The following is a 24750-nucleotide window of genomic DNA, read 5'->3' as shown; positions in this document are numbered from 1 at the left end:
TTTTCACCGTTTGAAATTATTACAACTTAAACCAGGGACAATGTTGGTAAACTGTTGACAAATATACACTTTCATGAAATACAGTAACAACAACCTAATAAATGGGCTAAATATAGTACTGCTTTGACAACAACCTGCCTGCAGTCCGCTGGGATCAGCTTCAGTGCCTTGCATCCTGAAGCTGGATAGAAGATGAATGGAAGACTTTTCCGCCATTGCAGTGAACAAAAGCAGCTTTGATTTAAAATGCAAAGGCTTATGAGTGGATGCATGATGCAGTGTATAAATACAGTTTTCTTTTCTAATTTATTGGGATACATTTGTTATGAATGACAGTGATCACTAGATATGTTAACAGCAAAGTCATGGCGGTACAGCCAATGTACATAAATGTAGTTAGAAAATAACTAATTGCAACCTCCTGAGCTTCATTTCATCGCTCTCTTGGTTCATTAAAGTTATGATGTTTCTTTCTTTTCATTACTCAGACAGCAGCAATAAAGTGGCACTGCTGGAGGCACCCATGCTGTTTGTTTATTGTTGTGTAAATGCCGTAAACTGGAAAATGGGACCTTTCCAACTTATTACTATCCCAGTTCTCAACTGAATGAATGCACATTGAGTCTCAATGATTGTGCAGTAAACTTTAAAAAATCCAAACCAGAACTGAGGGATGTTTGTGTGGCCAAGAGCAGACGCATGCAGGGTGATATTGTGCTGTACAGAACTTTAAAGTCCTCATAGAAATGAATGACCTTCGGGGGCCAGATTTAAATAAATGAGCCATGTTCACTTACTGCAGGACCAGTCAATGTTGTTCAAATAACCTACAGAAACAAAAATCCCAGATTATAATTCCGCCTTTGTTAGTCCTATCAACCTGTATTTGAGACACATCAGCAGAACTCTGTCAATAAACGATCAGTTAACAGCCAGCATCGGCAAGAACCCAATGAATCATTTAGAAGCTAATGAGCCGAATAATTTACTCAAAAGGTGGTGGAGAACCAAATGGTGATAAAAGAAGGAATTTTTATTGGACTTCTGGAAAAAGCTGTGTTGTGTCTGCCAGCCTGGTCTTTTTCCCAGGACATCGCATGTTACCGCTGATATCTCAGAGACATTCACTCGTGTCGGTGAGCTGAACAGGTTGCCAACAAACTGAGGTTGTAATCTGCAAAAATTAAAGACATTTTCACAGTGTTAGTGGGAAAGGGTGAGATATTAGGATCAAACCAAGGAGATCAGTGTGTGCGTGTGTGTGTGTGTGTGTGTGTGTGTGTGTGTGTGTGTGTGTGTGTGTGTGTGTGTGTGTGTGTGTGTGTGTGTGTGTGTGTGTGTGTGTGTGTGTGTGTGTGTGTGTGTGTGTGTGTCCATGCCAAGAACAAAGTAAGGATGAATGTTTGTTTGTAAGAATAAATGATGTGACCTATTTTAATATATAAATAAAATGAAGAACACCAAATAAAAACAACCCGATAAAGTTTGAAAATCATTTTGATTCCATACATGTTTGCAAACACATAGAAAATAGAAAAAAAAATGAAAATAGGGTTGAACATAGAAGGAATGTCTGATAAAATATAGTAAAGCCTGAATTCTGTTTTTGCTACATACTTACAAATTTTAAACTATGTATTACAAAGTATTGAGAACAAGTCAGAATAACTTAATTTAGTTTTTTAACTTTCATGATAATATCTATATTGTTACTTGATCACAATAATTATTTGTTTTGGATCATTTAACTATGTTGCTCCATGACACATACTTAAGTCCCAATATAAGTTATATATTAGGTATTTCACTGGTAATTTAATAATATGTACAATCCCTATTTTAACACAAAGCCCTTTTCCTGTTTTGATCCTTATTGAATCCACCGGAAGACAAGTAACTCCAAGACATCATCGATTTTCACAAAGCTACTTTATAGTTTTTCACAAGTGTTTGCTCCCAAAGTGACCAAAGGATGTAAATCAGTTGTGAGGTACCTTTACCTATAAAAAAGCCTGTTAAACCTGTGTTAACGTTCACATACCTCACCTCAATCTCTCACAGCCTGTGGTGTGTGGTGAGACATTCCCACGCTGGCTAGATTAATTCACAGTGGGCATGCTCCATGCCCAAACCATGCACTGAAATGGGCTCCTACTGTTCAAGCCTTCTGCTGACTTGAATCTGGATGAAATTATTCAATGAAGGAGCCACAACAGTAGCAAAAGAGTGGGCGAAGCATAAAACATGGGCACATGTTGACAGTGTTTTTGTAATAACTGCCACTGGCAGAAGGGGGCAGCAAATGTTTCACACTGCTGGTCTTCTGAAGTACCTGTCTCACTGGTGAATTGTACACGTACAGTCATGACATATTTAAAGCAGATATCCACCTGAAAAGTGACTAGTCAAGTACAAAATGCTGTAGTAAGCAGGTGGTCCAGCTCGGAGAGCTGTTGACACTTTTCAGTTGAGCTGCACTAAAGTCGTATATCATGATTTGCCTTTGCCAAAGGCACAACTCTTTCAAGACACACTGACAGCACATTATTACCACACAATCTTTGGTTATAACCATGCCATATATCATTCAGGCAAGTGAGGCAGAGAGCTTTAAGATAGTGTGTATTGTTTATTACTTGCTAAGCCTCAGTGAGCTGCAGTCAGGGTGTGATCCAAGTAGATGGCTTTCTGTCACTCGTGGAGCCTGCACTTTATTTCCCAAGAGGATTACAGCATCTCCTCTATCTTATCCCCCTGTTTGCTTTTGCTCCTGGCCAGGTTTCATGCTATCAGCATGACGGCCCATGCCTAATGGCTCCGAGTTGTGTCTCGTAGAGAGAGGAGCCCACCAGAGTGCGCCAGGAAAGGCCATCTCCTGTTCTCCTGTACCAACACAGTCCACACAGAAGCCCACTTTCCCTGTGGGAATCCCTCTGACAAAGTTAGCGTTTTACGAGATAATGGCAGAAAATTTGCCCCTGGGGTTGACCTGAACCTCTTGAAGGAGGAACTTACTCAGCAATGTGAATCCCTCCACCTGCAGAAAGAGGAAACAGAGATACAGAGATTTATGTCTCCACACATACATGCATGCTGTTTATCAGAGGCTTGCATTCACACACACACTCACACACACACACACACACACACACACACACACACACACACACACACACACACACACACACACACACACACACACACACACACACACACACACACACACACACACACACACACACACACACACACTTACGCTTTCAGTACATCAGTGAGTACATAGGTGCTGTCCTGACTGCATGTTCAGGTTCACACATCAGTGATTTATAAAGAATATAGAGATGTGATTTAAAGGCATATGCTCGAGTGGGCAATTGCTGTCTGTTTACTGAAGTCCTGTGGGAATCTAGATGGGGCCGCGAATGCTGCTGCTGCTGTGTGTGTGTGTGTGTGTGTGTGTGTGTGTGTGTGTGTGTGTGTGTGTGTGTGTGTGTGTGTGTGTGTGTGTGTGTGTGTGTGTGTGTGTGTGTGTGTGTGTGTGTGTGTGTGTGTGTGTGTGTGTGTGTGTGTGTGTGTGTGTGTGTGTTTCTTCTCTCAGATCAGCAGACAATACACGGTGCCTTGCTGAATCAAGCAAGTGAATAAAAGATTAAATAATGTATGCATGCACAAATTCCCATGCTGCTTTCAAAACATTATCTTTGACTGAACTCTGTGTTCTCGGATTCTCGTTCCACAGCCTCCGAATTATCTCAGAGTGAAAAGTCCTCAGACTGGATCAGAGATCTCTCAAAAAGAATTGTTCCACATGTCATCATTTAGCCAAAATTAACACTGTTCAGAAGTTCAGAGTGTTTTCCTTGGTTTTCATGTAAAGGTCAGCTCCAAATTGTTTTGTTATTCAACTATTCATTAACTTTGAAAATCCAGCTTGACGTGCATTGCCTCGTCCAAAAGAAATATTACCGCCTGTCCCAGTCAGAGTTATGGCTTCATAAAAACATTTTACAGTGGAACTGTAAAATTTAGTCTTGTTGTTGCCTGAGACCTGCTGCGCACAAAACTTGCACAAATTCGCCCATTTTCATAGCTTTAGTGACAATGGCTGTGTCAGCAAATATCTAGATTAACCTCTTTCTTTACATATGAAACCACCCTATGGTATTGTAATTCAGAGACGCTATACATAAATAAATGATACCATTGTCATTTTGCCATGAAAGATTTGTCAGAAAGAGATTTGGAACAGGCTCAACAACTGAATTGCCAAGATGATTAATGATAGGAAAATATGCACTTTATCACTATGCTGTCCACTTACTTTTTGAAGTCACATTAAATAAGACTAATAACACATGACAAGCACATCAGACCGAATTTGCTGTGGTCTTGACATTTAACTAGTTAACTGGCTCACAGGTGGATCGATCACTGTGTGACGGCGCAGGCTCGGTTTCTCTCTATTTTAGAGGAAGAACAGTTTGAGTGGGTTTTATTCCATACATTACGGTGTCATAAGTGATTTATTTTGACAAAGCAGTTCAGGGCGAGAATGCTGTGGCTGTAGAGTGGCTGACACCTTTGAGCTGCCGCACAGTGTTTGGGTCAGCTGGGAATTAAGTCTCACAAAACCCACTGGCACCTTGCAGACTGAACAGAGCAGCGGCTGGTAAAACAAACAAATAAGTGAGCGCTGCGCTCCCTCCTCGGCTCTCCAGGCCCCTGCAGTACTCCTGACTGTACCATTATACACTAATGGCTTTGGCTTGCTGTTTTCAAATAGGTTGCCAGGTCTAAACCACCAGACCCCCTCCCCCTTTTATTTTTTAACCAGGCTGAACATGCTGAGCTGGGATTTCATTGGCAAAGGGAAAATGTAAGTGTACAAACATAATATAACAAAAAAAACAATACTTTTATTATTTAGATATTTCAAACGGGTATTATCAGCTTTATGGAGCAGAGCTTCCTTTTGTGGGTGACACATTTCATGCTGTTGTGTTTGATTTTTGAGTTTTTGAGGTCAGAATATGGGGCACTCCCAGTGAGGTTTTCTCTGGGCCACAGCATCCTTGTGGCCCGTGCTTTCACCCGGAGGGACTGACAGATCCCTCTCTGCTCAAGACTCATTCGCTTGCATCCTTCTAGGATCAGGCTTAGTCTCCCCCAGGAAACGTAAGGACGATAAATCCCATTAGTCACACTTGAGAAATTAGAGTCTGAGTAAGAATGTGTGAAGAGCAGTGGAGGGAGTAAATAGCAGGCGGAGTGCAGAGGCAATGCTGCAGTGAGAAGCATGTCGTGGGATCATTTTTGCGCTTTTCAGCTTTTTTTTTTTTAAAGCCCGAGCAAGTGTGATTTCGTTCATTAAGTGAGTGCGTTGCAGGTTGGTGCATGAAACAGAGTGTCAGAGCGTGTAGTGGTGCGCTAAGGTGTACTTGTGCTAATCCTTGTATGCACACAAGTGTGTTCCTCTTTGCCTGTTCACAGCTGCCTCCCATGCCCTTGGCAGCCCACCTCAACAGTTCCCTTCCCTTCCCTACAGCAATGACGCAAATGACCCATGATGACTGACCCCCACGGTAAAACCTGTAAAACATTAGCCAGCATTAATAGGAATGACTCTCCGCACTCTCCCCTCAGCAGGCATGCCGGGAAGGATTTATAGGTGTCCTCCTCCGACTGCTCCACTCAGAGTAGATGTGGCAGAGGAAAAGGTGAAGCATGCGCATTTTGTTTTTTTTAAGAGTCACCTGGACAAGGAGCCACACAGGTTGGGTCACAAACCCTTCACAGTATAATATATTCTGTAAACACATCGGCTAATTCTTTGCGATCACTTTTACAGCAGTTTTATTCATGTTTCCCAATAAATTCCGGATAGTTCATGAATTCATTTAGAGAATGATGAAAACAGGAATGAAGAGGATTTCAAAAATACAAAGAATATAAATACAGTTTAACCTCAAGTTAGTATTTATGATAAAATGTTGGAATTCTACCTTATTTCATCTCGATTTTATAATACAAATTGGCATACTTTAAACAATTTTCTACATTTAGTAACAATAAAGACAACACTTGGAAATAAAGTAACCAAAGTTATTTTCTGTGAAGGTGGCCTATATCTGCTCCCAAAGTGAGGAATAGATTTTGGTGTCAGGACCAAGTAGAACAAACGGATTTATGATCAAAGCAATCAAAGCTTAGGATGCGGGCTTATAAAGATGTTACATTTATGCTCTATTGGTTTCCTGTCATTACTGACATTTTTTCATTATTATATCATATATGACATGCAATAAAATATCGCACCTCTACGAAACTGTATCAAAGGTTAATGAAGAAACCGTGTTAAGAATGTCCGAGGGAAATGGCTACGTGGCAGTAGTCATGAAAATACCTCCATCTGCAGGTGCAAAGCAAGATTACATCTCGTGAAAGGTATGATAACGTTCACTGTGGTTTTGACACTCTTGAATGTCAGCACACAGATCTTTGATTGTTGCCTTCATGGTGTCCTCACGACTAATCGGCTGTTACTTCCGAAGCCTTCGCATAGCAAGTCTTAGAAGGATTTGACCTACTTTCTTTAGTCGGCTGAAGTGAAACTGAGTGCAAGGGTGTCTGAGTCAAACGCGAGAGACATCACAGTATCTTTGACAGAGAGAAGAATAAAAGAGGAGGAATAAAAAGCAAACGGAAATTCTGAAATCTCGAGGCAAAGGGTGTGAGTTTGAGGGTGACTCTGTCAGTGTGTGTACTTCGACGTGTGCAGGCGTTCGTGTGAATTCATGACTTTGCAGACCTGACTGCAAGTGAGATCATACTGAGTTTAATTGGACAGAGAAGTGGTTCATAAAAACCCTTGGGTCAAGCTCATTGGAAATCCTGCAGACTGATCTCCTTTCCCTTCGACACCGTGTTAATTAACCCAAGCATACTGAAAGATCAGCAACTCTTTTTCTCCTCCTCCTGGAAAGACCGTGTCCTCAGCAGACACTCACTCTGCATCCTTCTAAATCCAATGTAGCAACAAACCAACACACAAATAGACACACATCAACTTCATTCAAGTGAAGCCAGTAATGAGAGATGGAATAAGACGCGGTCGACAGAAGAACTGGAGGCAAGTAGAGAAAAATTGGGCTGCTCATGAAGAAACCCCTGCAAGCTAGTTATCTTGCACTGAGCTATATTAGGATATAGCAGTTTCCGGTTCTCATTGCCAGCAAATTCTGTCAAGTACTTTGTATTAAGTTAATGACAGTGGGCTGGGCTCAGTGTGGGGCTTCAGGCTAATCAGGTGTGAGTGTGAAGCGCCTGAGCCGTAGGCTTTGCTGCCTCCACCACTTCACAGCCACAGAGAAGTGGTTTTCAACTGGATATTGGCACGAGGTCATCAAGCAACAAGCCTGTTCCAGTAGTTTGTTTGTGCTGTGACACCATGGTGTTTACCCAGCACCTCAGAGGCACGGCAGCTCGCCATGGTGGTGAACAGGGCATGGCTGCGTGTTGGCATCGACGCCGCTGCCCTATTAACACTCTCGCTGAGAGTAAGGCTGGGAGTTTACTTGGCTGGTGCTATTTTGAGTCATGAGAGTGCAGCTCAGCTATTACAAGGGAGGCGGGCGTACTGTGGCTGGCTGCCTCCTTTGCATTTTTGACATGTCATCTATCACATGTATCCTGTCCCTTATTTACATTTACACTTGTTTCACAACAAACTCTTGTTGAGGTGCACACATTGACAAGACCCATGCAGGACTGTGGACACCGACTCAGGAGCGGCTGGACTGAGGCACCTGCAAAAGTCGGAAACTGTAAACATCCTCCTACTTCATAGGGGCTCCAGAGAAGTGTGGTGGTACCAGAGAGATTCAGTGAGGATGCAGCAGAAAAATACTAAAGGTCAAGGGTTTTCCTTTCCCCAGCATGATTTTCCCCACGTTGAAATTTTGATAACAAACCATTTTTTTTTTTTTTTTACAACTGTAATGAAAAAGTCAAGTAAACATCAGTGTAAATTCATGAGACGCAACAGTCAAAGGTTATATTATATGAAGCCTTATCAGATCTGGGTGTTTCTCATGTGTTTTTTTCATTTAAACATTGGCAATGAATAGAAATGAAATATAAAAAGAAAGCAACCTTTCTTTACATTTCCAATAGCAGAATCTTGGTAGACAAAATTATTTTTTTTTACGATGTGCATACTACTTTAATGGAATTATGTCACTCAATCAAATCTAAAAACAAAACAAAATGGGGATTCTGATCATCAATTTCTAAAGTTGTCCCAGTTCAACAAAATGTAATTGTTGACCCTTCAATTGTAAAGTTATTCTCTATAATTAATGACGGTTACATATTGTGATGCTGAATCGAGTCAGGAAAATCTTATCAGGATGATTTGTGTTATGTTGTTGAGAACGACACATTATAAAGTAACTAATCCAACTAATTTTTGTCGTGACACATTAGGGACTAATATTCGATTTTCGGCATTGAATGATATTTTGTGCAAAGTATATCCAGCACAACACTTTTGAATACGTGACGACTGGTGCGGATATTGTGCGGTGGTTGTGCAATTTAACTGTCACTATCTTGTTTTTTGGAAACACACTCTGTCTGACTGCATCTTTCATTAACATGCTGCTGAACTGAAGAGCGATCACTTTTCCTTTTTTTCATTTGGTGTATTTCAGAAGTGCATCACTCTGAATAACGAAGGCACAATAAATCTCCACAATGCATTCACAATGGAGCAGAGTCTCATAAAAATGCCTCACAGCCTATTGAGTGTGTCATGTTGCTCTGGTAGCTATAACACTGATTGAAAATTGACATGCTTGTATTTTCAAAGACACAAAGGTCTTTTTTTCCTTCTTTCTCGAACAGGCTTCAGTCATTAAAAATGATGAGCGTTGCTCCAAATGATTAAAAGCCACAACTGGGGTCGGCTACTTCGAGGTTCTGCTGTATAATGAATCTAGCAGAGGGTGTAGCAGAGGGTGAAACAAAGGGCATTCTTCTTCAAAGTTGTTATTTTACCCCAGTAGGTGCACCGAGGCCTCGGCACGAAAAACAAATCCATTTGGAAGTTTTACTGCTTTGGTTATGTTGTGCAGCCTGGAAGATGTCCATGAAAAACCAGGAGATATCTAAGAAATCATTCACAAGTGGTTTTACCTCTTCAGACATAATGCTGGCAGTGGCATCTCATATAATCTCAGACTACTCTTCTCCATTAGCAGCACAAGGTTTAAAAAAAAAAAAAAAAAGCACCAACAAGACTTTCTGTTTATGTTTTTCTGTCATTATTGTTTGCGGATGATTAACTGATTAGAAGATAAGAACTTCTATATTTGTCCTACAGTGATCGACATATATTTCACCCTCTGTGAGATGTTTTCTGTTGATATCATAGCATTTTTCTTCTTTGGCCTTTGCCTTTTTGTCTTGTGGTTTGACATCTGAAACTTCCTGTGATTTCCCATCACATCCACTGTACGCTCATTGAGTAGGGAGTACACCATCCATGTGTATTTCTTCATCAATTTTTGGAGTCAATCTGAGAGAAAATGAACCCTAGTGTAGCCTGTGAAGGCACTCTGTGCGAGAGGCTATCACTGAATTTTATACTCAGCTTTGATATTGTGCTTTTCATTTTCTTTTCTTTTTTTGTTTTGGCACATGAAAGAACACATGTAGACTTCTGTGTAGTCTGGCTCTGTCTCTCAAAGCAGACAGATGAAAGGTTGGGTTACATAAGACCGTTAGACCGAAAGTGTGTGTGTGTGTGTGTGTGTGTGTGTGTGTGTGTGTGTGTGTGTGTGTGTGTGTGTGTGTGTGTGTGTGTGTGTGTGTGTGTGTGTGTGTGTGTGTGTGTGGCCTGGAGAGCTTCACTCTAATGCTAGGATCTTCTAATGGAGCAGGACTCTGCTGCTACTGCCGGCTCCTCTACTGTAAAATGTGATGTTTGTCATCAGAGCAGTGAAGAGTGGAACAAATAAAACCCCATTAACTCTCTCCTCATTTGTGAAAGGAGCTTCTCGAAAGTAATTTTGGACAAAATTTGGGAAAGCAGGTGATGGCACACACATTTGTTACTGTTTGGTGATTGAACAGTTCTGGAGCAACATCAAGTAGTTGGAGTTGATGTCCTGCAGGATAAACTACTGGTGTAGTTCGGAGCTGTATTTAAAATAGTTGCCACATCTGAAGTTTGTGCTAGAATTATTTTTGTTGGGAAGAAAGAAACATTGAATTAGATAAATGTAAAGTTGCCCTCAATAAATCAATGGGAATAGAGACTCAACTCGACCTATAACAGGAACAGATGACAATGATACACTTTTGAACCAAAGACAGACCTTAATATTTATTTAGAGGTGTGATCAACTCACACTATCGGATTGTGAGAAAACTACTGTGCGTTTTTGAGAAAGTGATACAGGTTAGTTTAATTTTTTCCTTTTCCTGTTTTCCTGTTTGCTCATGGTTTTTCTGAAATGTGTTTTCCATTGCAGTTTGTGAAAAAACAAATTAAAACAAGCACCACAGACTGGCTTCATCCCGATGTTTATGTCTTCTTCATTTAGCACCAACACAGCTGGTAGCTTGTTTCGATTGCAGATAGCATCTGATAGCCATGATGAATGGGCTAAGTATGAGAAAATGAAGATGTTTTCTTAGAAAATGGGGAATTCCCTCATTTTGCATTTCATTAAAGTCTGATGACTTTCATTAAAGTGGTGTCTATTGTTACCAGAACCTTGACCAGAGGATGAGCTATACAGTAAGAAAAGGAAACCAGAGAGTCAGACAGTGTGTCTTACCCAGCTGAAGAAGCATTTAAGGAAGTAAAAAGAACATTTAGTGATTTTAAAACCTGTTGTTACTTCCAATTTAATTCACAACATTAAAAAAACTTTGATTCTACAAATACAGAGCAGTGTGAGGCTCTCCCATGGACATGGCTTCCCATGAGGAGGATCTATCCTGCTCCTTTTTGCTGGTATGAAGTGGGCCGAGCTGAGTTGGAAAAAGAGATTACCAGGCTTTAGGAATAATTTAGCAATATTTGTCTTGAAATGTGATAACAGCTGGAGGGTTGTTTGTTTATGTTGGTCACTGTCAATCAAATTTAATTAAACCATGCCCACACGGTGCAGATGAAGCAAATTAGCTGAGGTTTCTGAGTGTCAAACAGTTCACAGACTTTTTCTTTTAAACTTTAAGCTTGATAGTTGGTTGAATATTAAACTTTACACACTAATACTTCAAATTCAAATTTCTCTGAGATAAAATGTGAATGGTTTGATTTTGATCAGTGTTGCCATCAAGGAGTTTGCAAACATGACACTAATTTATATTATTTTGTAGTCAATCAAGTAAAATGCTAATTTTCACTTTTAAACATTTTAAATTGTAACAACTTTTCAATAAGAAAATAGTCCCTGGCATGTGCCTGCAGCAGGGACTGTGGATTATCTAAATCACAGGATGCAGTTTCTGCTATGATACAGAGCTGCAGAATTTTTAATTAACGCTTTACTGCTGCAAGCAATAAAACACAATTTCTGTTGACCTCCAGTGAACTGGAGTGGGGGATAAAAGTATCATATTCCAGCATCTAAAGAAAAACTCGTGACAACTGTATTTAGATAACCAGAGAAGAAATAATACGTGAAACTATCCTGTGTTCCTATAGATATACAAATAAATGAATGATTCTTCTGATGAGAAAGTGCACCAGGAACTTTTTTGTTTAAAACAAAGCATCTCCCTTTACACCTTTCAAAAGCATCAGGCAGATACCCCACTGTTATCCCAGTGTTTCCACTCACAGCATCGCACAAGTGAACGACCTCCACTGACATAGTGAATTACACCTGAATTATCAAATTGGCTCCTACACTGAGCAGTGTGCCTCTCTGCGTGGAGCAGCAATTTATCACAGCCACACACCGGCTTAGGCTGGGCTTCTGGGGCAGAAAACCCCAACAGAGGCAAGGGTGGTGTTGAGGTTAATGTTGACTTGGCTCTCCTGTAGCGCCTTCACCAAATATCAGCGACAGAGCTGCACTCTTGCATCTGGTGACTCCTAAGAATGTGGAAAACGGGTTTACAAGGCCTGTGGGAGGACACAGCGGCTGGTAATTAGACAGCACAAAAATCCTCAGCCTCCACAAGCCCCTCGGGCAGTGAATAGGAGCTAAAGTAAACTAAACTTGACTGTGAAATTGCATTAAATGTCTGCGTTTAATAGAAAGCGAAAAACAGACAAAACCCATTTTTGCATTTAGGAACATTTTCACCCCTCCTCATCCTTCCTTTACTTTTTTTTTTTTTGCATCAGTCCTGCTCCGAATACTTTTTTTTGCTTCACCACACTGTGTCTCCTCTGGAGCCGCCTCTCTCACAGAAAACTAACAGAAACATGATGTGCAGGACTGTGGTTTGAACATGTTTCTGTTTCTGTTTCCCGCAGATGCTTTCTCGCCCAGACTGGGACCACAAGAGGGGCTCCCGAGGATCACAGGTTAGCACTGCTCCCAGAACGAGGGAAGAGCCGAGAGTTAACAGGGTTGTGCAAGTTACTGAAAATTAGTGCTTGTTTACAGTTACTAGTTAATTTCTGATCACATTCAGAAGTGACTTAAAGTGCCTCAATTAGGATGAGTACATAGCTATACTGACTTGGAAACATTATTTTTCATTTAATATTAAAGATATAGTGGGAGAAAATAAGAACCACAATGTGATAAAAACAGGTGTGTCATCTTGAAGTTTCAGGTTTATTGTGTTGCGGGGATTTACGAATGTAACAGGTACAAAGTGTCTGTAAATGCTGAGACGAATGGAAGTTCTCAGCAGCGACTAGCTAAAAATGATCAATACTACAAGAGCCAAACTCATCACTGTCACCTAATGGACATAAAGGGACATTACAAAAAGTGACTGCTTCTGTTTTCCAAACTAAGAAAAAGCAGCATCCATGCAGTTCACACAAATTGACACAAGCTACCAAGTTAAGCCACAGCACTGAATATTAGAAGAAAAAACCCACAAACATCCAGAACTATGAGCAGAACAAAGAGAAGCAGCAGCTCTACAACCTTTCTTTTGCACCACAAAAGTAAATGCAACAATCTCACAGAAACATCTGAGTTAATAACTTTATATTATAATTAAAAATCAGAGGATTGCTGTCAAAAATATTGGCATTACAGTTTTGATTGATTGTTTGTTTTGTTGAACTTAACTTTATCTTAACTTTATCTCATGACAAAATATCTGCCACCATATACAGTTATTTACACATAAAATAATATGGTACAAATTATATACGAATTACCAAAATGTTTATATTTCTTCGAGAAACACCATGTTTTTTATCTTTATATCATACAGCATTATGATACGGGTCAATATTGTGCGTGTCAAAATAGATTTATATTACTCTTCAAAAAACCTACTCAAAGTATCAGCTAGTTTAAGAAAGATTATTTACTTAATAAAAAACACATTTATTTGAAATGTCGATAGCAGGCATCTGGAAAAAAAAAGTATACATAAAAGTACTTATACAACAATTTCACTATGGTAATCATAAAAAAATATACATAAAATGTACCAAAGTATGAGGAGTATTATGTACTTGAGAAGATACAAAAATACTACTTCATTACAGAGATGTATGTGGCTGTGCATGTTATTCTCCATACTGAGAGATACAGCAATAATGAATAACGGCTGACAAGAAGACATACACAGGAAGTCGGCCCCGATAGCTGTCGCTCGCCTACACACACCTTATAAATGACGCAAGCAGGAAAACCGTTACCACTGACGGGCCTGTTCACCCACTCACTTTAGTTGTGGTTAAACAGCATGTCCGGAGGTGTCACTTCCTCCTGGAGTCTGTACTGTACTGTTTGTTTAAAGGACACGGGCATGTGAAGTGGTCCTGCATATACCACTGAAACCCTGAGAATGAATGCTTGAGAGTCTCCACACAGATGACAGCTTGTAGAGGTCAGACACAAAGACACATCTTTTAGATTACCTTTCCCTTCATCTCAGGAGGTGTGCACGTGCGTGTGTGTGTGTGCCCGTGTGCGCGTGTGCGATAATTGATGCATAGAACTGCTGCAGAGCCACAGGGAAGACGTCAGGAGTACATGAAGAACAAACAATGGCCTTGGCATCAGCGCAGCCATATACAGTATTGGTGTGTTCTGTACTCTGTGTTCTCGTATCAGGAGGATATCCTTTGCAGAATGAATAGATGCTGTGTCTGTGACAGTGTATGCTTGGGTAGCAATAAATGCAGTTATGGTCAGGGGGGTATTAGGGGATTTTTCATAAGTAGAGAGCAAAATTGCATAGCAGAGAATTGGGCTTGAAAACAAATTACACCCTGTATAATTTCCCTGAGATGCCCAGGCTTCGTGGAGTGGTATCCTCCTCCCAAAATCAGCCTCCACGGGATTATGCTACTGCTTTCACAATAAAGAGACCCTCAAATAGCATGTTACCCTTTTGAAATACTGTCCAAGGCTCATATCACTTTGTTATGTGGGGTTAGTAGGCAAGCACATATTTTTTTGATTGATGCATTTCCTAAGCTGCAGCTTAGACTAAGTGGTCAGTGCAGTCCGTTTTTTGTTTGGGGGAAGGGGGGTTTGGACTGGTGCTGCGCATTCATCAGTGGAATCCCGTAATAATCCAAAGACTTGACAAGATGTGTAAGAAGCCGAAGCTTGTGTTGGCATAAACCCCCAACTCGTGGCTATTTTCCCTTGGCTCTGCTGCTTTGGTCCAGGCTGCTGGTCGGAGAAGCTGGTTGCACTTCACTTTGTCATAGCACCTCATAGCATGTGTAAATCACACAGAAAGACCAGAGCACTTGGTTGATCACCGCTGTGTGTTGGAGTCGCCAACATGCACACATTAGCAAGCTCGTTTTCCAAACCACATCGTTTTTTTCCCCCCTCCCATCTAAAGAAAAAAAAAACAAAACTAGCAGTGGATGTTTTAGCTTCTGAACGAACAGTGAAGTTATGTATGGAAAAAGCTATTTAAATATTTGTATTCAACTTGGAAACACATTGGTTTTGGAATATTACCCAGGGACAATTTTGGAGAAAACAGTGTTTGTAAGACTGGATTTTTGTGACTGTTATTGTAAACTACAGAAAGGTTTGAAGCAGCGGTCTGTGAGGCAGACAAACCGTGACATTGCAGTCATGTTGACGATTCCTCAAAATCACTGCAAGCACTTTAAACACTGATCATTACTAATGAAAGTGCAAGTTTGGGAGTTGAACATGATCTCTGAATATTTTTTTGTGGTTGCGCCCATCATAACAGTCTCAATTGGACTATTTTCTCATTTATTTGTAGCAAGACTAAAGTGGAGGCTGAGAAAGAATATAAACATTTGACTTTACTGAAATGATTGAATTTGCCAAACATAATGCAACACAGAGGAATTGCACATTTTTCCAGCTACTGCTTTCTGTGATGTGCATCTGAGCTGTCTCCATTTTTCTGAGAGACTTTTTAACTTGGGTTTTGTTTGAACTGTTGACTGTTGTTTTTTCTTTGCCAGTTCCTCAAAAACGAATCACTGTGCCTACTGCAGTGCAGAAGATAGATATATGTTTAATCACTTGTACGGCGTGATAAATCATCACTCACTCATCACCCCCAGAGTGAGCCATGCGATTTACCCCATGCATCTATTTTGTTTACTCCTCCTGCTTGCTTTTCTTGCGTCTGCCTCCCCCCGCCCTGTCTGCCTCTTTTGTTTTTCGATATCTCAAGTCGGCTCCTTTGTTGGAATCTAACGTGCTTAAATATGTGGAAGGAAATAAAATGTGGAGATGGTGGCATGTTTGGGATCATTTGATTTGACCTTTCCCAGTAAATCTTTTATGAGGCAGTTATTTCTTTCTGTTTTGTTTTGATGCCCCTCTACATACCCCCCCCCCCCCCCCAACAACCCTCCTTTTTTAAATAAAATATATAATAGTGTGTAATTGTATCCTGGCTGCAGCTGAGGGCCCAGCCAAACGCCGCTTCAGTCTGATGGAGGGTTTAGGAGGGGGTGAGGTTTAGCCGGGAAGTGGGAAGTGCAGCGCTGCTAGTTTTTGGCAGTATGAGCTGAGACAAGGGGCTGGGAGGGTCTCGGTGGAGTTTTATGTTACCCTTCTGCTGTGAATCACACCGTATCACTCCTCTGTTATTCTCAGTCGACTGGGTCGCCATGTCTTCAGCTTCCCTCCAATTAATCCATATGGACAGATGTAATTACGAACATTTTCACTGGCACTATCTCTAAAATAGAAAAATTGCACCGTAATGATTTCTCAGACAAAAAGCTCAAGTATATACTGTATATATATATATATATTTTTTTAAATCTATTTCCCTCGCTCCTTGCTCAGCGCATTCTCACACTTCTGCTGTGTGTTGGTGGGAAGTTAATTGCAAAATAAGCAGGGCGATGTGTGTGTCTGCCTCTTACAGTATGAAGAGCCGGAGTTGCTTACATTATTGAAAAGTGTTTACTGGGAGAATCAAATAGCTTTCTCTCTCCAGCAGACCCCAGAGGCATTTATCCCCCAGTTCTCCTCTGGGATGCATTATATTCTCACCGTTGCACAATTTTAGAGGCCCACATATCATGACGTTTTACTAGAAGACTGCATGTTTAGATGAGGGACCCAGGGGGTTAAAAGTTCACATAGTGGACTGTCTCAAACATTACAAGTCTGTGACCTCGCTGACTGTGTGTCCCATTAATAATTGTCATTAGGCAGAAGGATTGGCAACTGTTTGCTGCACAAGATGCATTTGGACTGTCCTCTGCAGGAGTATAGCAGGAACACCAACAATCATATTTTCCATTGCAACATCAGGTGGATTTGTTTTGTACTGTTCCATCATGTGAGGGATAAAAACTTTGTTGACAGTTTATATCTACGTATTTAAATATTCTTGATGCATGTATACACTCATTTGAAGTATCTGTTGGTATTATTTGATGGATGGGTGTTGTTACTTTGGTACACCATTCTACTTCAATAATTGTTTGTAGATTTTATTTGTTGTATTTTAGGGCAATGTTTTTTCCAACTCAAAGCTGCTTATAAAGCTGAGTGGTGCCTTCGGTGAGACGAGGATCTGCGTGCACAAGCAGCTTCTCACTCCTCAGCAATGATTACTGGTTTGTTTTCACTGGCGCTCACTTTTGTTTATGTGAGCTGCTGTGCAGGCGTTAATCTATGGCATGTCTATTGATGTACTCTTCCAAACTGTGTTCACGCAGGCAATTAAGACCATTGATCATGCACACTCTTGTTATTCATGCTAAAATGTCATAACAGAGCAGTCAACCGTGGCTTAGCGTATGACTTTGCTTGTGCAGGAATCATAAAAGCTGTTTATTGACGTTGATGGTCACTTTTACCTAATGTAGCGTGTCGGCACAACCTGGGGGTTTGTGACCAGATCTGATACAGATTAGTGGTAATTACTTTGGCTCGAGGACCTGGCACAGGAGTAGAGCTGCAGCAGTGGTTCTATCAAGAAGTGATTAAAACAAATCAAAACTTTAATTAAAACTCACAACCTGTAGAAAGCGGAGATTGGTCCACATCAAAAACAACATCAAGAATAGCGCAATGATACTTCATTTAGTACTGGTAATAAGTTATAGAGTAATACATTAATGTAAACTGTGCATTACTTTTTTTTTTTATAGATTAAAACAGGTGGAAACCTGCTGTCTCTCTCTAGTCTGCTCCTTGTTGGCTTGAGCATGTCGTAACCCTAAAAAAACCTTTTTGTATTTACAGTTGCTTCGCCTCGCATTCATCAGTTGCTTTTAGGAGCAAGCATTATGTGAAGTTCGGCATCAATGCTAAAAATTGTATTCCATACTTTAATAATGACTGTTTAACTGAAATAAGCCTAAATATTACATCTATTCCACCATTCAACTTAGAACTAGCTGTTGTAATCTCAGCTCAATCTGATGACTGAGTCTGATGTGCCACATACAACCATGCACACACAACTGAGACGTCCCGAATGCGACAGAAAATATCTATTTTTTACTTTTCCAATTAAAGTAACTTGAGTCCAAGTTCTTTTTTTGAGGCACTTGCCCAACACTGGTTAGGTTAAGAGTCCTGAACAAGATGATATTTTGAAGCTGTAATCCACATTTGCAATAGCTGGTGGAAGGATACCTGCTTCTTATTCAGAGATTGCATGTTTTACACATTTCAAGTATTTTGTTGCAGTTTGGAAACATGTGTTTTTGTATTTGGGATTTCTAGAACACACCTCAGCACATGCCCTACACTTCTCTCTGCTGCAATGCTGATAACTGGCTGTTTTATCTCTGGACATTTGAATCCCATTGATGACATTGACCCTGTCCTTTAATTGGATGTTACTTCGATTGCCTAAACCTATTTTTTTGGGTGTTGTTGGTTATTCGATTGTTAGTTCTGCGATGAATTGACGACTTGGTGTTTAGTAATAAACAGCTTGCACAGGACAGCATGGTCATGTGACACAAGAATATCCCAATGATAATACAACTTCAAATAGTTTGTTTAAATACATAGTTGCTTAATTTATCCTCAAGATTTCTCAATTGACTGTATTTTTGTGACTTTGCCATATAATATTCATGTATACAATCTGGGGTATTTAAGTTGGAGTCTGATGTATCAGAAAATATCTTTAACTTTTTTCAGCAGCACTGGGCAATGCAACATTTTTGTTATTAATCAAGAAACAGTTATTCAACAACAAACAATGTATTTAATGACAATAAATAAATCCGTTTAACATTTAAATCAGTCAGCTGTAGATTTGGATGAAAGTCAGAATCCGGTGCTTTCGCTGTTTGTGCCAAGCCAACCCAGGAGAAATTAGTAATGTATCATTTTTGTCATCTTGCTATTCCCCAAAAAGGCAAATTTCCCAAAAAGGTCAGACCCTTGCTTTGACACGTCTCACTTTTGTGGAGTCAGTAAAATAGTCGACAATCATTCTCGGCGTCCAAATGTGTTTTTTTTAATCCAGGATTTGTAATATTATATTCTCTCAGCCTTTCCAAGTCAAACATCAATAGAGTGAATTCAATAGAGTGCCAAGCAGCTTGTTTCATGTGTATAAAAGTGAATATTTTAAAGGCTATTTTGCCTCAGCCTTGTGCTCTTCCAGATGTTTTCTTGACTGATGGTTATGTTTACGTTGTATTTAATACCCCCCCAAAAAACCATTCATCTCACTTATAAACAATGAAATGATGGATAATTTTTAAAGTAAGAAAGCTGCTGTTTTAATAAACCAACTCCATTTTCTTTTTCTCGAATGTAGTTACTGTCAAACTTCCTCCTCACTATTCTCTGAGGTATACTGATGAATTCTGAAGGATGGATTTTTTTCACCAAATCCCCAACAGAGAGGAGTTTGAGCCAGTGACAGACACAGTTGTTGAGAGTTGTGACTGTGTGCGGGTTGCTTTGAAAGTTGTGCAAGTCAGCAGTTAAAAAGAGCTCATATAAACTCACTGTAGAGGACAAAGAAAATAAGCATGTGTGTTGGGTGGACCTGTGCATTTTACAGCCTGCGGGCCTCGTGCAATTATTAATCAAAGGTCACAACTCTAGTTCCATAGTCTGGGTCGTTCACTGGGCTGGTACCGCTCAATATTGTTAAACAAAACAAACTCAATAAACAAACGCAATAAACAAAAATGTTACAAGAATTGGTGCTTGATGGGAACAGTACCCACTCTGAAAGTATATGTTAACATATATATGTTTTCATCGCAAAAGTACTGTAAGTTAAATTCAAAACAAAAGATTTACTGTCCAAAGTAGGAACGTCCAACTGAGAGTTGCAGTAAAATATCACGATTTTTTCCCCTCCCCAGGGATTTCAGTGCTTTTTCCCGGACAGGGGTCACACTGTGGTGCTCCATTCCCTCAGAAAGTGAAGCGGGCGGCTGCAGAGGTGGCTGATGAATGACACTAATCATCTAACCTGACAGGAAATGCTTATATAACCCCGTGAAATTATGCAACACACTCACAGTTTGATCCCTTTCAGGATGTCCATTGATGATTTTTCTTCTTTTTTTTTTAAGTTGAAAGTTGCAGATTGTCAAAAGATTAGGAACATCAGGATGTACTTTCCAGCCAAGATTCAGCTTTTTAGGGATACACAATAGCTCCAGCCAGAGATGGCCAGAACTTCACATTCTTTATCTCTTCCTGCAGTCAAACTGAAGTTTTAACTCCTTGACTTGCAAACATTGAGCAGAGCGGTTAGGAAACAGTTTGTGTATTGTAGCAGGCAAGTATGTGCAATTTTTCCAAGACAGAATAGTACAAATCAAGTGAAAGAAAGACGCCAGATTCCTGCTGCGTCTTAAAGATCATGTCTCAAATGCAACCGGTGTACCTGGAGTCTTTCACTGCAATTGATCTTTCATGTCAGTATCAGAGCATTGAATTTCTTCATGTCTGCCCACATTCAGTCCCAAAACATTTATCATTACCTTCCCCTCACAGGGTTCATTTCAGCACAACTTTAACACAATAGTACTCATCCTCCTCACAAAGAGTATTTATCTATGTTCACATGTGTGCTATGTCCATCCCCCCCAAAAAAAAAACATAGAAAAGGGTTATGCTTTTGAGTTAGCTGAACTTTGAATTCATTTTTTTATTGACCCAACTCTAAGTTGTGCTTACTTGCACCTTCATGTTGCAGTATATTAACTCTTCCTAATGTCAACTTACAGTGAGTTGCACTAACTTGTAAATCTGCGTTGTGTGGGCTTAAAATACATCACAGCTTAAGTGGATAGAGGCTAATATTGATAATTGCCGGACTTCTATAATGAGTGCCGTTGACCCATGCTAAAGTTAACAGTCAGCAGAGTAAATAATGATACCACATCAGAAAGAAGCTGTCTCGCTGTTTTCACACATGATCACCTTAAGACTAATTGCATAATAATAAACATTTAATAGCCATTCACCGTCAGGAGTAATAGTGTTACATAGCACGTTGTATAAGACTCGGCTTTTGTTTGTTTCAGAATCACTATACGTGTGTAAGACTTAAAATACAAAACTTTTCACTTTTGAGTTTTCAGTGTGAAACCTAATGTTAGAACCAGTTGCTTTACTGCAACATACTGTTTGTATGTGAGTTAACACATGTTTGGAGATCCTTTTGTGTTGCTGTTGCACCAGATTGACTGAGTGTTGTCATCAAATGTGCATTTAAAGATGTGAAGGAACTACCCAACACAAGGGGAACACATACCCTTTTGTTGTATTTTTGTAGACCATTGGGTAAAAATATATATATAAATACCCTGACTTATCTGATAAGATGCAAGAAAAATAAAATGCAAAACCTACGCCGTTCCCACAAGTGGCTGTGAATGAAAGGTGTTCACACATGTGTTGTTCAGGTCAACTGCTCGCTACTTAGCCAGTGTAAACACAATAATTCTGGGTGCCTGGCAGCGGGTGTCAAAGTGAATGGGACATTGGGGAGGAAAAATCTGATAACATTCTTTGGAGGAAAAAGGAACTCTCAGGCTTATTAGATAAATTAGCTGGCAGGCAGGACTGACCTGTGTTTAGTTGTGGTTGTTCGAGTCCTGGAGGCACAGCAATTAAGAGCGGGTTGTGAACTTTTCACTTTACCACGTGAAAACAAGGCAGGCTCACACCACGCTGCGGTCTTCAAAGCCACAAGGCAGACGGTCAGAAACAGATGATGGCTGTTGGCCATCTGAGGAGTCAGAAGAGAGGAAGTCAAAGGTCAGATACTCGCTGCGAAACAGCTAATGAATCCATCCATTAAGCATCAAGTAATACAACAGCTGCACCGCTGGTGCGTCAACGTCCACTACTGTGAAGTACCGCTCTCTGCTCCTCCTGATGTTTGTGCTTTCTCTAAGCTAGAAGGAGCCATATAAGGTATAAAATAAAGCCTGTGATGTGTGAGTGAATGTAAGGCTGTGCGAGTGTCCATGCAAATGCATAGGCCAGTGTGATAGCATGACTGTATAACACTCCACTGAAAATCTCAATCGCACATTATAGTTGGAAAATCCCAATTATAGTGGAGCAGTAGCTCTTTTATTTTTGGTTGTTGTCTGACTGTATCTCTTTTTTGGTACCAGCAAAAGTGCCTTTTTTTAAAACATGATGGTTTACATGTTTATTGTATTAATGTAACACAGTTTCTGTTAAGGTTAGATATAGCCTTTTCTGTATTACTATATAACATCTCAATTTTGGGATGTATTATAATTCCTTACAAGTTAAAACCATTACTTTACTAACATATTTAAAGAAGGGCAAGAGAGACTTTTAAGGGAACTTATTTTTAGATCAGTTTTACTATTCATCTAACTTGCAGGGTGCATAATCTGATCCCAGCAGGCATCAGAGTTCAAATCACACACAATCACACATCTGTGGGCAATGTAGTGACACCAAATTAACAATACACATTTCATTTATTGTCAGTGCTTTAAGTGGAAAAAAACAAATGCCGTTACTCCCCTTAGCACATGCTGTCAGCCTCTCATACAAATATGGGACAAAAAAACATGATATTCAGTGGCGTGCACAGATTTTTGGCGGCAGATGCTCAGTGTAAAATAAGGGCACCTTGTGCAGCATGTGGATCCACCAGCTGCCTTATTATAGTCATGTGAGATAAAAACAAAAACAAAAACATCATAAGTTCATGTTGTAAGTAATTATTAATTTATTCAAATATTGGCAGATTTCTAAATATTCCCCCAAAAACATCAAAGGAAAGAATGAGAGTGAGAGAGATGAGTGGATGCCACTGCACACCATCCTGAATAAGTTGAGATATACTTTCATTGTACTTGTGGGGATTTCTTTTTCTTTTTTTTTTTTTATCAGACTGTACAGCGTTACATGTTTTGGGTGTAATATAAGTGTGTAAATGTAAAATAAGCTGAATCCATTTGAAAATGGACACAGAGGTACCTGGGGGCATATTGAACAAGAATGTGGTGCAGTTTGCTGAAAACAATTATATTTTTTTTTAGGGATTTTTTTCAAAATCTGCCTTGACGGCAATATCTAAATTCCGTGTGATTTTAGTGTGTGATTGTGAAAAAAAAAATGCTTCAGTGAATCCACTTAAAAAGTGACACAGTGGTATCTGGGGAAATGTAGGAACGGGACAGGAATGTGGTGCAGTTTGCTGAAAACTATTTGATTAGAATTTTTCGGAAATGTACTGCCTGTACATAAAATATGTATGGGGTGTGATTTGCGTGTGGGGGGGTTACAATTCTATGGAATCAAATACAGATCTGAAATCTGACCACACAACGCCGTGCTACAGCTCTCTGGGTATTACTGCTGCCATGCCATACTAATAGGAACCATTGTTCATGTGAGATGACGGATGAGTGAAACATTAAGTGAAAGGAAATCTAATGTGCTTCTTCATTACTTGATTACTCACGTCCCATGTGGATCTTTACATTGTTTGGTGTTCATATCCAACAGGGTCATATGAAAGAGGTTAAATACATTTTAAAGGAAATCCTTTAAGGAGAACGCTCCGGCTTCAAACTTCTGCCAAGACTCCGTTTTGGCAAAGTATGGACAATCTGCCGTCAGCACAGAGTTCATAATAATATCATTAAGACTGAGCAGCAGCAACAATGCAATGAGGCTGCTGTCAAATTACAAATACTCAATGATTGCAGGTTCATTATGTAGTAAGAAGTGAGCTGTTAGGTGGGGCTTAAATACAGCCGCTGCATAATCATTTGTAAAGGATGAATACAGTTCCAATAGTACAAAATAATGAAAAGCGAGTTCTGTCTTACTCAAGAATTTGAATGAAATCCTAATAACTCCCACTGTGGGCCTTCTTTAGGTACAGTGTTTGTAATAACTCAATATATATTTAGAGTTTATTGCTCTCATAGAGAGGATGAAGCTGTTGTAACCTAAAAACGTCATCCACTTCTGCATAGTTTGACTTCCAGTTCTGTAGTATAAACAAGAGTGATGCCAATGCCACAGTTAACCACATTATGTTGTCACAAGGGAGCTGCTGACACACTTTATGCACCTGCTCTTCGCGCCTGCCACCAAGAAGCGGCGCTCAGCCGCTATCAGACCGAGCCACTAATTAGCATCATCTCACATTAGCTGCAGTGGCAGTGTTGTTTATTTCCCGCTTCTCTGTCTCCTTGTCATCCCAATAGTCATCAGGCACCACTGTCATGGTGGACATCGCCGTGATGGGAGAAGCGCACGGACTGATCACGGACCTGCTGGCGGACCCCTCCCTGCCCCCCAACACCTGCACGTCGCTGCGTGCCGTCAGCAACCTGCTAACCACCCAGCTTACCTTCCAGCCGCTGCATCGGCCCCGCCCGGCCCCCCTGCTTACCCCCAGTGATGCCTACACCTGCTCTGACTCTGAGGAGGGACCTGAGAAGGGAGAGAAGACATCCATCCACAAGGTAGAGAAAGAAGTCTCCTAATTTGTACTAATTTATGACACTAAGATGTTTCATCCATTTATTTTCTATACCAACAGGAGGAAACCGAAGTAGCTGGAAAAAAAACTAGACATGCACAGAGGGAACATGAAAATTCCACACAGAAAGTCCCCGAG

General features: G+C 40.2%; 1 protein-coding gene across 1 annotated transcript in view; it reads left to right on the top strand.

Moving 5' to 3' along the window:
- The window catches only part of LOC308137002 (cGMP-inhibited 3',5'-cyclic phosphodiesterase 3A-like), a gene marked incomplete at both ends in the record, with an annotated part of 76128 nt that overhangs the window by 29524 nt on the left and 21854 nt on the right, over positions 1–24750 (top strand). Inside the window, 2 exons of the mRNA XM_080505558.1 lie at positions 12500–12550; positions 24335–24595. Of these exons, the coding sequence (XP_080361684.1) occupies positions 12500–12550; positions 24335–24595 (312 nt within the window). The remainder of the gene's footprint in view (positions 1–12499; positions 12551–24334; positions 24596–24750) is intronic.

This window comes from Blennius ocellaris, assembly GCF_963422515.1.
Source record: "Blennius ocellaris genome assembly, chromosome: 11".
Classification (NCBI taxonomy): Eukaryota; Metazoa; Chordata; class Actinopteri; order Blenniiformes; family Blenniidae; genus Blennius; species Blennius ocellaris.
This window is presented reverse-complemented; position numbering and strand designations above follow the sequence as displayed.